The 14,668-nt window shown below is 34.1% G+C and overlaps 1 protein-coding gene across 1 annotated transcript in view; it reads left to right on the top strand.

The window, feature by feature from the left end:
• LOC139503186 (intraflagellar transport protein 172 homolog) overlaps positions 1 to 6,582 on the top strand; it is a 40,572-nt gene extending 33,990 nt beyond the window's left edge. Inside the window, exon 47 of the mRNA XM_071292931.1 lies at positions 6,347 to 6,582. Within this exon, the coding sequence (XP_071149032.1) occupies positions 6,347 to 6,436 (90 nt within the window). The 3' untranslated portion in view covers positions 6,437 to 6,582. The remainder of the gene's footprint in view (positions 1 to 6,346) is intronic.
• The last annotated feature ends 8,086 nt before the right edge of the window (positions 6,583 to 14,668 follow it).

Genomic DNA, 14,668 nt, shown 5'->3' on the forward strand with positions numbered 1-14,668 from the left:
ACCTACAAATGTACACTACTCCAACAAAAACTACACCTACAAATGTACACTACTCCAACAAAAGTTACACCTACAAATGTACACTACTCCAACAAAAGTTACACCTACAAATGTACACTACTCCAACAAAAACTACACCTACAAATGTACACTACTCCAACAAAAGTTACACCTACAAATGTACACTACTCCAACAAAAACTACACCTACAAATGTACACTACTCCAACAAAAACTACACCTCCTACAAATGTACACTACTCCAACAAAAGTTACACCTACAAATGTACACTACTCCAACAAAAGTTACACCTACAAATGTACACTACTCCAACAAAAACTACACCTACAAATGTACACTACTCCAACAAAAACTACACCTACAAATGTACACTTCTCCAACAAAAGTTACACCTACAAATGTACACTACTCCAACAAAAACTACACCTACAAATGTACACTACTCCAACAAAAACTACACCTCCTACAAATGTACACTACTCCAACATAAGTTACACCTACAAATGTACACTACTCCAACAAAAGTTACACCTACAAATGTACACTACTCCAACAAAAACTACACCTACAAATGTACACTACTCCAACAAAAGTTACACCTACAAATGTACACTACTCCAACAAAAACTACACCTACAAATGTACACTACTCCAACAAAAGTTACACCTACAAATGTACACTACTCCAACAAAAACTACACCTACAAATGTACACTACTCCAACAAAAGTTACACCTACAAATGTACACTACTCCAACAAAAGTTACACCTACAAATGTACACTACTCCAACAAAAACTACACCTACAAATGTACACTACTCCAACAAAAACTACACCTACAAATGTACACTACTCCAACAAAAGTTACACCTACAAATGTACACTACTCCAACAAAAACTACACCTACAAATGTACACTACTCCAACAAAAACTACACCTACAAATGTACACTACTCCAACAAAAGTTACACCTACAAATGTACACTACTCCAACAAAAACTACACCTACAAATGTACACTACTCCAACAAAAACTACACCTACAAATGTACACTACTCCAACAAAAGTTACACCTACAAATGTACACTACTCCAACAAAAGTTACACCTACAAATGTACACTACTCCAACAAAAACTACACCTACAAATGTACACTACTCCAACAAAAAGTTACACCTACAAATGTACACTACTCCAACAAAAGTTACACCTACAAATGTACACTACTCCAACAAAAACTACACCTACAAATGTACACTACTCCAACAAAAACTACACCTACAAATGTACACTACTCCAACAAAAGTTACACCTACAAATGTACACTACTCCAACAAAAGTTACACCTACAAATGTACACTACTCCAACAAAAGTTACACCTACAAATGTACACTACTCCAACAAAAGTAACACCTACAAATGTACACTACTCCAACAAAAACTACACCTCCTACAAATGTACACTACTCCAACAAAAGTTACACCTACAAATGTACACTACTCCAACAAAAGTTACACCTACAAATGTACACTACTCCAACAAAAACTACACCTACAAATGTACACTACTCCAACAAAAGTTACACCTACAAATGTACACTACTCCAACAAAAGTTACACCTACAAATGTACACTACTCCAACAAAAACTACACCTACAAATGTACACTACTCCAACAAAAACTACACCTACAAATGTACACTACTCCAACAAAAGTTACACCTACAAATGTACACTACTCCAACAAAAACTACACCTACAAATGTACACTACTCCAACAAAAGTTACACCTACAAATGTACACTACTCCAACAAAAGTTACACCTACAAATGTACACTACTCCAACAAAAACTACACCTACAAATGTACACTACTCCAACAAAAGTTACACCTACAAATGTACACTACTCCAACAAAAACTACACCTCCTACAAATGTACACTACTCCAACAAAAGTTACACCTACAAATGTACACTACTCCAACAAAAACTACACCTACAAATGTACACTACTCCAACAAAAACTACACCTACAAATGTACACTTCTCCAACAAAAGTTACACCTACAAATGTACACTACTCCAACAAAAGTTACACCTACAAATGTACACTACTCCAACAAAAACTACACCTACAAATGTACACTACTCCAACAAAAACTACACCTACAAATGTACACTACTCCAACAAAAACTACACCTACAAATGTACACTACTCCAACAAAAGTTACACCTACAAATGTACACTACTCCAACAAAAGTTACACCTACAAATGTACACTACTCCAACAAAAAGTTACACCTACAAATGTACACTACTCCAACAAAAACTACACCTACAAATGTACACTACTCCAACAAAAACTACACCTACAAATGTACACTACTCCAACAAAAGTTACACCTACAAATGTACACTACTCCAACAAAAGTTACACCTACAAATGTACACTACTCCAACAAAAGTTACACCTACAAATGTACACTACTCCAACAAAAGTTACACCTACAAATGTACACTACTCCAACAAAAGTTACACCTACAAATGTACACTACTCCAACAAAAGTTACACCTACAAATGTACACTACTCCAACAAAAACTACACCTACAAATGTACACTACTCCAACAAAAGTTACACCTACAAATGTACACTACTCCAACAAAAACTACACCTACAAATGTACACTACTCCAACAAAAACTACACCTACAAATGTACACTACTCCAACAAAAACTACACCTCCTACAAATGTACACTACTCCAACAAAAGTTACACCTACAAATGTACACTACTCCAACAAAAACTACACCTACAAATGTACACTACTCCAACAAAAACTACACCTACAAATGTACACTACTCCAACAAAAGTTACACCTACAAATGTACACTACTCCAACAAAAGTTACACCTACAAATGTACACTACTCCAACAAAAGTTACACCTACAAATGTACACTACTCCAACAAAAACTACACCTACAAATGTACACTACTCCAACAAAAGTTACACCTACAAATGTACACTACTCCAACAAAAGTTACACCTACAAATGTACACTACTTCAACAAAAGTTACACCTACAAATGTACACTACTCCAACAAAAACTACACCTCCTACAAATGTACACTACTCCAACAAAAGTTACACCTACAAATGTACACTACTCCAACAAAAGTTACACCTACAAATGTACACTACTCCAACAAAAACTACACCTACAAATGTACACTACTCCAACAAAAGTTACACCTACAAATGTACACTACTCCAACAAAAGTTACACCTACAAATGTACACTACTCCAACAAAAACTACACCTACAAATGTACACTACTCCAACAAAAGTTACACCTACAAATGTACACTACTCCAACAAAAACTACACCTACAAATGTACACTACTCCAACAAAAACTACACCTCCTACAAATGTACACTACTCCAACAAAAGTTACACCTACAAATGTACACTACTCCAACAAAAGTTACACCTACAAATGTACACTACTCCAACAAAAACTACACCTACAAATGTACACTACTCCAACAAAAACTACACCTACAAATGTACACTACTCCAACAAAAACTACACCTACAAATGTACACTACTCCAACAAAAGTTACACCTACAAATGTACACTACTCCAACAAAAGTTACACCTACAAATGTACACTACTCCAACAAAAGTTACACCTACAAATGTACACTACTCCAACAAAAGTTACACCTACAAATGTACACTACTCCAACAAAAGTTACACCTACAAATGTACACTACTCCAACAAAAACTACACCTCCTACAAATGTACACTACTCCAACAAAAGTTACACCTACAAATGTACACTACTCCAACAAAAACTACACCTACAAATGTACACTTCTCCAACAAAAGTTACACCTACAAATGTACACTACTCCAACAAAAGTTACACCTACAAATGTACACTACTCCAACAAAAACTACACCTACAAATGTACACTACTCCAACAAAAACTACACCTACAAATGTACACTACTCCAACAAAAGTTACACCTACAAATGTACACTACTCCAACAAAAACTACACCTACAAATGTACACTACTCCAACAAAAGTTACACCTACAAATGTACACTACTCCAACAAAAGTTACACCTACAAATGTACACTACTCCAACAAAAACTACACCTACAAATGTACACTACTCCAACAAAAGTTACACCTACAAATGTACACTACTCCAACAAAAACTACACCTACAAATGTACACTACTCCAACAAAAACTACACCTACAAATGTACACTACTCCAACAAAAACTACACCTACAAATGTACACTACTCCAACAAAAGTTACACCTACAAATGTACACTACTCCAACAAAAACTACACCTACAAATGTACACTACTCCAACAAAAACTACACCTACAAATGTACCCTACTCCAACAAAAAGTTACACCTACAAATGTACACTACTCCAACAAAAAGTTACACCTACAAATGTACACTACTCCAACAAAAACTACACCTACAAATGTACACTACTCCAACAAAAACTACACCTACAAATGTACACTACTCCAACAAAAGTTACACCTACAAATGTACACTACTCCAACAAAAGTTACACCTACAAATGTACACTACTCCAACAAAAGTTACACCTACAAATGTACACTACTCCAACAAAAGTTACACCTACAAATGTACACTACTCCAACAAAAGTTACACCTACAAATGTACACTACTCCAACAAAAGTTACACCTACAAATGTACACTACTCCAACAAAAACTACACCTACAAATGTACACTACTCCAACAAAAGTTACACCTACAAATGTACACTACTCCAACAAAAACTACACCTACAAATGTACACTACTCCAACAAAAACTACACCTACAAATGTACACTACTCCAACAAAAACTACACCTCCTACAAATGTACACTACTCCAACAAAAGTTACACCTACAAATGTACACTACTCCAACAAAAACTACACCTACAAATGTACACTACTCCAACAAAAACTACACCTACAAATGTACACTACTCCAACAAAAGTTACACCTACAAATGTACACTACTCCAACAAAAGTTACACCTACAAATGTACACTACTCCAACAAAAGTTACACCTACAAATGTACACTACTCCAACAAAAACTACACCTACAAATGTACACTACTCCAACAAAAGTTACACCTACAAATGTACACTACTCCAACAAAAGTTACACCTACAAATGTACACTACTTCAACAAAAGTTACACCTACAAATGTACACTACTCCAACAAAAACTACACCTCCTACAAATGTACACTACTCCAACAAAAGTTACACCTACAAATGTACACTACTCCAACAAAAGTTACACCTACAAATGTACACTACTCCAACAAAAACTACACCTACAAATGTACACTACTCCAACAAAAGTTACACCTACAAATGTACACTACTCCAACAAAAGTTACACCTACAAATGTACACTACTCCAACAAAAACTACACCTACAAATGTACACTACTCCAACAAAAGTTACACCTACAAATGTACACTACTCCAACAAAAACTACACCTACAAATGTACACTACTCCAACAAAAACTACACCTCCTACAAATGTACACTACTCCAACAAAAGTTACACCTACAAATGTACACTACTCCAACAAAAGTTACACCTACAAATGTACACTACTCCAACAAAAACTACACCTACAAATGTACACTACTCCAACAAAAACTACACCTACAAATGTACACTACTCCAACAAAAACTACACCTACAAATGTACACTACTCCAACAAAAGTTACACCTACAAATGTACACTACTCCAACAAAAGTTACACCTACAAATGTACACTACTCCAACAAAAGTTACACCTACAAATGTACACTACTCCAACAAAAACTACACCTACAAATGTACACTACTCCAACAAAAACTACACCTACAAATGTACACTACTCCAACAAAAGTTACACCTACAAATGTACACTACTCCAACAAAAACTGAATCACAAACCATCTACTGTGGATTTATTTATTTTTGTGGGTACCAATTTTAGTAGTATTGAGGAAAATTTGCATTCTGATGGATATTTGATTTCATGATTTTCCAAAAGTCTGCATACAATCATACATCAAATTTACAATTCCTTAAACATTTAAATTCATGATTTCCCTATTCCTAGGAAATCCAAGAAAATTGGTATCCAATAAAAATATTAATGAATCCACAGTATTTAAAATAAGATGTTCCACTGTATATTGATCATGTAATGTTATGATGTATTTTATATTACAGGTTTCCCACAGTACAGAACTACAGGACGTATTGAAGTTTGTTGGAGCATGGTGTGGTGCTACACCTAATCCTAGTTATTCATTCCAATAGACAATACAAAACACATTAACTGGTTGTGATGATTAATTTATTTGTTATTAGTGTTATATGTTAAGAACTGTCCGTCCTAAAAATAAATACATTATTATGATAAATATATGTGATATGGTTATGCTATTAAACAAAATTTATGTGAATGGTCTTGTTTCCTTTTTAATTAGATTTTAACTTGTTTTTGTATTTTATGAATACATTTTGTGTGCACATAACTCATTTAATCCTAATACAATTTGTGCCAAATCTCAGTCAGTTTGTTTAAATTAAAAAAATAAAGGAGGATTCTGATGTCCGCAGTGGATGTGATCAGTTTTACTGTCCAGTATTTTTTGTGATCCTGTCATCCTATGTAATTATTCCTCCTTCTGTTTGGGTGTAAATTTCAAGGAAAAGTAATATTCATACACTGCCTTCAATAGCAAAGTCAACATAATTTATAGTCTGTGTCTTCCCATTTGTTTGTCCATCCATTCCTCTTCAGGTGAAAGTATTGGTTTCAAGGTATCAGATTTTCAACCATAGAAATGTGATAGTTGAAATGTAGCGTTAGTGATCAAATGTACAAATCTATGCTAGATTAACGTATAAAATCTTGAGCATTATAAAACATTGATGAGTATAACATGTTCTTTCTGTACTCAAACTTGCCATTATAACAGAAAAATAATAGGGTTGTTTGAATATCAATTGCTGACTGCTGGAATCGTTTATGATGTGAACAGCTTTACAATGCATTGTGCTCACCTTGTGTACCTGAGTTCAAGGGTTAGAACCCAAGCTGTGTCAAACCAATGAATTTTGATATTTGCTGCTTATTAGCTAGACGCTTAGCATTACAGAATATGAGGTAAAACTGGTAACCTTAGAGTCCAATTAATGTTTCCTGGTAGGGGGACATGTATTGAAAACTATTGCCTGTCCCAATTCAGGAGCCTCTGACCTTTGTTAGTCCTGTATTTTTTTTAAATTTTAGTTCTTTTATATGTTTTGGAGTTTATAGATAGAAGGAGATGTTGTATGAGTGCCAATGAGACAACTCTCCATCCAAGTCACAATTTATAAAAGTTAACCATTATAGATCAAAACAGATCTTCAACAGAAAGCCTTGGCTCACACCGAAAAGCAAGCTATAAAGGGCCCCAAATATTACTGGCCTAAAACCATTAAAACAGGAAAACCAACGGTCTAATCTACATAAGAAACAAGAACACTTAGGAACCACATCAACATACATTAATATAACATCCATTTTCACTGAAATAGTACACATTTTTATTTGGGGGCCAGCTGAGGGTGGGGGATTTTTCCGCTGCATTAAAGATCCTTTGATGCCCTTTGACTGTTATCTGCTCTTTGGTTGGGTTGTTGTCTCTTTGACATATTCCCCATTTCCATTCTTAACTTTATAGCACTTTAAAATCTAGCTCTAGTGTCAGCGAAGTATAAAAGCAAGGTTCATATTATTCATCTGTTGACTGTTTTCTTCATTTGACCTCTTCAGAAATTTAATTAGAAAATATAAATATCACAACAATGTGCTGAATATATAATTGAAGATAAAGTTAGTGAATATTTGCATAAAAACTCTCAAAATCTACCTACTTTTATCCTGTAACATACTTTCAACTTATAGATAGGGTAGAAAGCAAAGGTGTGACATAAATCACATGGGCTGTTGCATATCACCAAAAAACAACAAATATATGCCATGAACAGTTAGTTCTGAAGTTGAAATAAACTAAAATAGTTACAAAAGAATCACTTGACCAGGGCCCTTACACTTCTGATTGACACATTGATATGGAGGTGTATTGATGAATTCTTCACTTACTGATTGCATGCACAAAGATCTTCATCATTAAGCTTTCTTTTCTAATCAATAATATATACAAAGAATTATTCACATAACTGAACACGGATTCAAGTGAAATTGACATTACAGATCATATTTTTATATAAAAAGGACATCACACAATGTAAAATTCAATCAGATGCTCCCTGGTGCCTGCACCACTCACCTAGATTTAATTTTGCTCTAGAAGCCACCAAAAAAGATTTTTCATAAGAGCATATAGAACATGTCTGGCAGGTTTTGTGTTTCAATTAGCTCAATAGATCTTCAGTAGAAAATCTATAAAAATCTCTCTTTTTGAAGAAGAACAAAACACAGTATCTCATTGTTGTTATGTAAACCTTGACTTCAGGTTGTGTTATTTGTAATTTTCAAATCAGATCTGCATCGAAGTAATAACACTCGTTAATAATATTCACAGCCACAGAGCATATTTGGCAAGTTTGATTTTATGTTGCTTGAGAAGGTCTTTAAAATCAGACCTTTCAAGCTTTGTAACTCTTATTTCCCCCCTCAGGCTGATACCATATTCGATTTCATCTTGGTAAGTAACTTTTTTTCATTTCATTTTACTAGTAACTGTCAAGTTCTGTACTTGACAGTGAATATGTAGTTTCCATTGCCCTTTTAATACAGTGTCAACCTTAGCCTAATAATGCGTCAATTTTTTATATTCAAACCTTGTCAAAATAACAGCACTTGAAAAATGGTTCCCAGATGCCAGGTGATAGCAATAGATCATAGGGACTTTACGAAGATTGGAAAGTTTTAATAAACAAGTTATAGGGTCATAAACACTAGTTATGATGTGACCTGAACATTTGACTTTATGAGCTTTGTCAAGTTCTCGAGTCAGAGATGTCATCGTCAAAGACTATGACCCTTGGTTTAAGGATTAAAGCTAAGCATGTCTTTTTGCACATCATCCCTTGGGTTATGTATGTATGTATGTACTCAATTCCGCCAATTTAGACGCACCCTTGATTGACTGCAAGGGTACAGCGGATCCATGTACACTCCCTAACTAAGGATTAATGGAGATGTGTCCTTTACAATATTATCCCACCACCAGAACAATCCCCACCCAACGCCGCCCAAGGGAGCGTGTAGGACACCGGGAAGTCTGTTATTATGGTGGAGGAAGCCGAAGTACTCATAGAGAACCACCGGGCCACTCGGTGGAAACAGACAAACCAGAGAGATATCAGAAGATTGATCTCCAGGTCAAAGTAGGGGACAACTTTGACCAACCGAGGCCCCCAAAGTACCCATTCTAGTTTAAAATCCGGTCTGGGTACCAGAGATGTGTGTGAGAGGGTGAAAACTACCCTTCTGATGTACTGATATTTTAAGCACCCCGAGTGAGAATCGAACTCGGGACCTTCAGCACTGTAGCCATCGGTCTTAACCATTAGACCACAAACTCACATAACTTAAGACCCTTAGGGGAAAGATCAAAACTCTTCTGTCAAAATGTAAAGAGTTACCTTACCATTTTCCATTATGCAAGACAACAGTTCTCTTGACAAGGTCAAATGTCAAGGTCAACTCAAAGTCTTTATAATTTTACAATGACCTTGAACATTCGCATACATTGGTGCTCTACATGGGGAAAATTAACAGTATACATCAAACAAAATTTGTAACCATATGGTTATTATATCCTTTAAAAACGGAAAATTGTGTACTCAACCGTTAATTTTTAAAGAAAAATCTTTGGGCTGGAAATTGGAGATTTTAGATTTGAAGATTTTAAGACAAATTTAAGAGGTTTTTCGTCGGCTGTTTGTGCTTTCTATATACATTTACACCTCAATCAGTAATGAGACCGGACGTTAAACAACAGTGGCTCAAAAAATGACTACAATATACCCTAGGGATCGGCCGCATTTCCCCTGTGTCTGGAAAGCAAGCAATGAGACAATTAATTTGAAAATAATATAAAATGAAGCATATAATGAATATCAACAAATTTATAAATTCGGGGCATCGAGTTCATCTCAAGTTTGAGATTGGAACCCTACTCAACTATCCAGTGCAGATTGAGTCTGGTTATATTTTTTTTCTTTCTTTCTCACATGCATGTAGAGCAAGACTTTGGTTAGCTTGCTTACTTTGTTACGGTATATTGTACAATTGTTATTGGTATAACGTCCAATAAAAAAAAAATGTAATATATATAAATATAGGTTTAACTATGTCTCTATATATAATGTTTGAAGATATCAATCTTAATTACAAAGCTTGCGTAAACATTTATACAAACAAAGCAAACCAGCCAATCAAAGTTTTACTCTAAAAGCATTAGGAAATTAGCTCCGGCTATATGACGTCATCCGCCGTCGTCCGGTTGAAACTACATGAACAAAATACATCAAACTTGGCAACAATTATATAATTATTATACAAAACGTGTCCGAAGACCCTTTCTGTCACAGGTATTCAATTCAAAGCTTTATTTATTGTCGGCATATGTTATATAAATAAACTCTCTGAGCTTTTATAATCGACAAATACATACATTTACATATAATCATACACAATACAATATTAAAATTTAAATATAAAAGACTTGCATAGAACATACATTTCATGCACATTAAGGTTGACTAATTTGAATACTAGCTATATATTATATACATGCATGAGCACTAAGCTAAAAGCAACATAAACACTAAAGCACAACAAACACAAAAAAGCAGCACTATTATGTTTCAAAGCTGTAACATAAAACATAAAATAAATACTAAGCACAAGCATTGCAATGGCATGAGTTGCCATTCCATGAGTTTATTAGACTCTTGAATTGGGTAAAAGATGTTTCAGTTCTAAGGTGGTTAGGCAACTCATTCCATATAGTTTGGCAGCAGAATATCTGAAAGATTTCAAACCATACCTTGTAGTTCTTACAGGAGGTATTTCAGCTAAATTTTGGTATCTGAAAGAATATTTTGTTTCTTTAATATTTATAAGATCATCATGATCATGGAGGTATACTGGATTTTCATGATTGATTGTTCTAAAAACCTCTATTGCCATGGTTTTTAGACGTTTTAAGAACCATGGCAATAGAAGTTTTTAGTCAAATTATCTAAATTTATTATATGCATAGTTTTACAACTTCTTGCATGATTATGCACGGCTTTAATTCAAATGAACAGTTTTAGCAAAATTGCATACATCTTATTACATGATTACTTTTGAGTAAAATGATTTAGATTCATATAAAATTGAGAATGGAAATGGGGAATGTGTCAAAGAGACAACAACGCGACCAAATAAAAAACAACAGCAGAGGGTCACCAACAGGTCTTCAATGTAGCGAGAAATTCCCGCACCTGGAGGCGTCCTTCAGCTGGCCCCTAACAAATATATACTAGTCCAGTGATAATGAACGCCATACTAATTTCCAAATTGTACACAAGAAACTAAAATTAAAATAATACAAGACTAACAAAGGCCAGAGGCTCCTGACTTGGGACAGGCGCAAAAATGCGGCGGGGTTAAACATGTTTGTGAGATCTCAACCCTCCCCCTATACCTCTAACCAGATCTCAACCCTCCCCCTATACCTCTAACCAATGTAGAAAAGTAAACGCATAACAATACGTACATTAAAATTCAGTTCAAGAGAAGTCCGAGTCTGATGTCAGAAGATGTAACCAAAGAAAATAAACAAAATGACAATAATACATAAATAACAACAGACTACTAGCAGTTAACTGACATGCCAGCTCCAGACTCCAATTAAACTGACTGAAAGATTATGAATTCATCATATGAACATTAGGCACAATCCTTCCCGTTAGGGGTTTAGTATCATACCATCATAACATATAAATGGGCGTTTTTCAATAAAAGCGTATCTTTCAGACCTAAAAAAAAATGGAAAATCAACTTGTCTAAAATTTAATTTCAAGAGTTATTTTGAATACTTCTATAATAGACCTATTTGTAAACAAAAAGTGCAATCTTAAATATTCTTTAAAATGATATTATTTTCATAATTTGTGTACTGTTTCGTAAAGTCCCCTACGAAATTTCTTCTAAACACACATATTTTTTGCAATTTTAAATGTTTCCTATAGACATTCCAGTTTGTTTACTTTAAATACTAGAAAAATATCATTTTTTTTTTAATTGGAAAACCATTTTTATCGATAAAGATTAGACAGTACTTCACATATGAAGGTTCAACTCACGTTACGTAGTGGACATTTTGATGCGTTTCGTAATGGACAAAACCGGTTCGTAGTGGACAAAAAGTTTCGTAGTAGACATCAACCCTTTTATATGTTAATAAAAACATAATAAAAATTACATAAAACTAACCCTTGTTGTTTGTTTTGCACGAATATAATTGAAAAAAGATTTAAAAAAGACTCCATGGCAGTGGTAGTGTCCACTACGAAACGTTTTTCTCCCATACTTGTTTCGTAGGGGACCGTTTCGTAAGGGACGTATTCGCATGTTTTATTTTTTCCCCACAATCCCTATATTGCAATAATAACAAGACTGATTGTATTCGTCAAAGCATTTATCAAGCTGTACACTGATATTTTTTTCATAATTTTAAAACCAGATACTGAAGGAGATTTGACCCGTTTCGTAGGGGACGTTATCAAAAATACGGTATCACTCTGGTCCATTTGATGTGCTCAATTTTTCTTACCAACAATGTAATTGCCGTTATAAAAGCATCACGTCTTTTGTAAGACCCTAATGTATATATCTCTTGCAAACAAAAATTACATTGATTTTATAAAACTGTTTATTGGCAAATTTTAATGACTTCGTTTCGTAGTGGACATTTTGTGAGGGACACACCTTCTGAAATTAAAAAACCTATATTGAAATGTGTTTATTAGAATATGTTGGCTCTAAACATACTTTTGAATTATTAAAGAACTTATGTAAAGTAAAAAAAACATTTATTTATTCATTTTTTTACGATATTTTAGAGTATGAATGTTGAACAGGCGGTCTAGGGACATGCCATTTTGGTTGTTTTGGACCATTCAGGAGTCAATATCTTATCAATCCCTCTAAAAATAAACTGTTTCTTTGCTTAAAAATGTAAAATCTAATTCAATGTACTGACTGCACAAAAAATTACTTGCAAAGATCAAACACATTTTTTTTTAAAGTGGATAGGACAAGAAAATACGTTTTTATTGAAAAACGCCCATATATGAGAAGAACATAACCCGTGTCATGCCAACAACTGTTTTTAGAATAAATGTGTTTAGTTCCGATGCATAGTTTTACAACTTCTTACAAGAAGGTGTAAAACTATGCATCGGAACTAAACACATTTATTCTAAAAACAGAAGGATGGGAATTTTGAAAAATGTACAGATCGTATGAAAATTGTAAAACAATGTACGCCCAAACTTTGTTAAAACTGTGCATTACATAAATGTAAACGAATGCACAGTTTTACAATTGTATGATGGAGTTAGTTGCATCTTTTACGTGCATCAGCAAGCACAGTTGTACACTTGTTTATTATCTATAGGCTTCATTGCTTTACATGCATATATTAACTGCTTCCTGGGGAATTGTGCATGATATACAGATCGTATGAAAATTGTAAAACAATGCATGTCCAGTTCAATAGACAATTGTCAGTAAAACTGGGCATGCTCAATTCTGAAAAATCATGTGAAAAAACATACCTCTCTATTAATAAAAATTACCGAAAGGGGTAAAAGCCGCTATGAGCAGATAAAATCTGACAGGGGCAGAAATATTAAGGTATGAGATCTACCATGCAGTTGTCCATTTAAATCAAAACTGTCAAACAACTTGATAAAAAAAAATATCAGGAGGAAAAGATCTACAAACAAAAGTTCCATGTCAACATTGATCAACATTACTGAAATTGTAAGTTATATCTCCTCAGTAAAGTTATTGCCGTCATATTTTTTTTTTACCAAAAAAGTTTTATTGCTGAAGAAGATGCAGGTGAAAGGCACGGGCGATTTGAGTCTCTAAACTTGTTTTTTTACTGCTGTTCGGATTTCTTTTGACTATTTTAATTATCTGTTATTGTTATGTACCCTTTGATATGCCATTCTTGATTTATAATACAAAGAACGTATATGTAAAGAAAAATAAATTAAAAAAATAATGATTAAGATGACAAACATAGAAACACTGGGGCACCAACCATTCCGAAGTTGTTGGTTTTTTTTTTTTGTTGGTTTTTTTTTTGGGGGGTGGGCGGAGGGTGATAAATTACTAGTATTAGTGGTTTGATTCTAAATTTCGTGGAAAACAAACATTTGTTTCTGGAGGGAAGAATAAAAATTAGGAAAACATAACATAAATAGACTTTGAGTTCAGTTTAATAAATACAATTGTGTTTTTTT

The sequence above is a fragment of the Mytilus edulis genome, chromosome 1 (genome assembly GCF_963676685.1).
Source record: "Mytilus edulis chromosome 1, xbMytEdul2.2, whole genome shotgun sequence".
Lineage (NCBI taxonomy): Eukaryota > Metazoa > Mollusca > Bivalvia > Mytilida > Mytilidae > Mytilus > Mytilus edulis.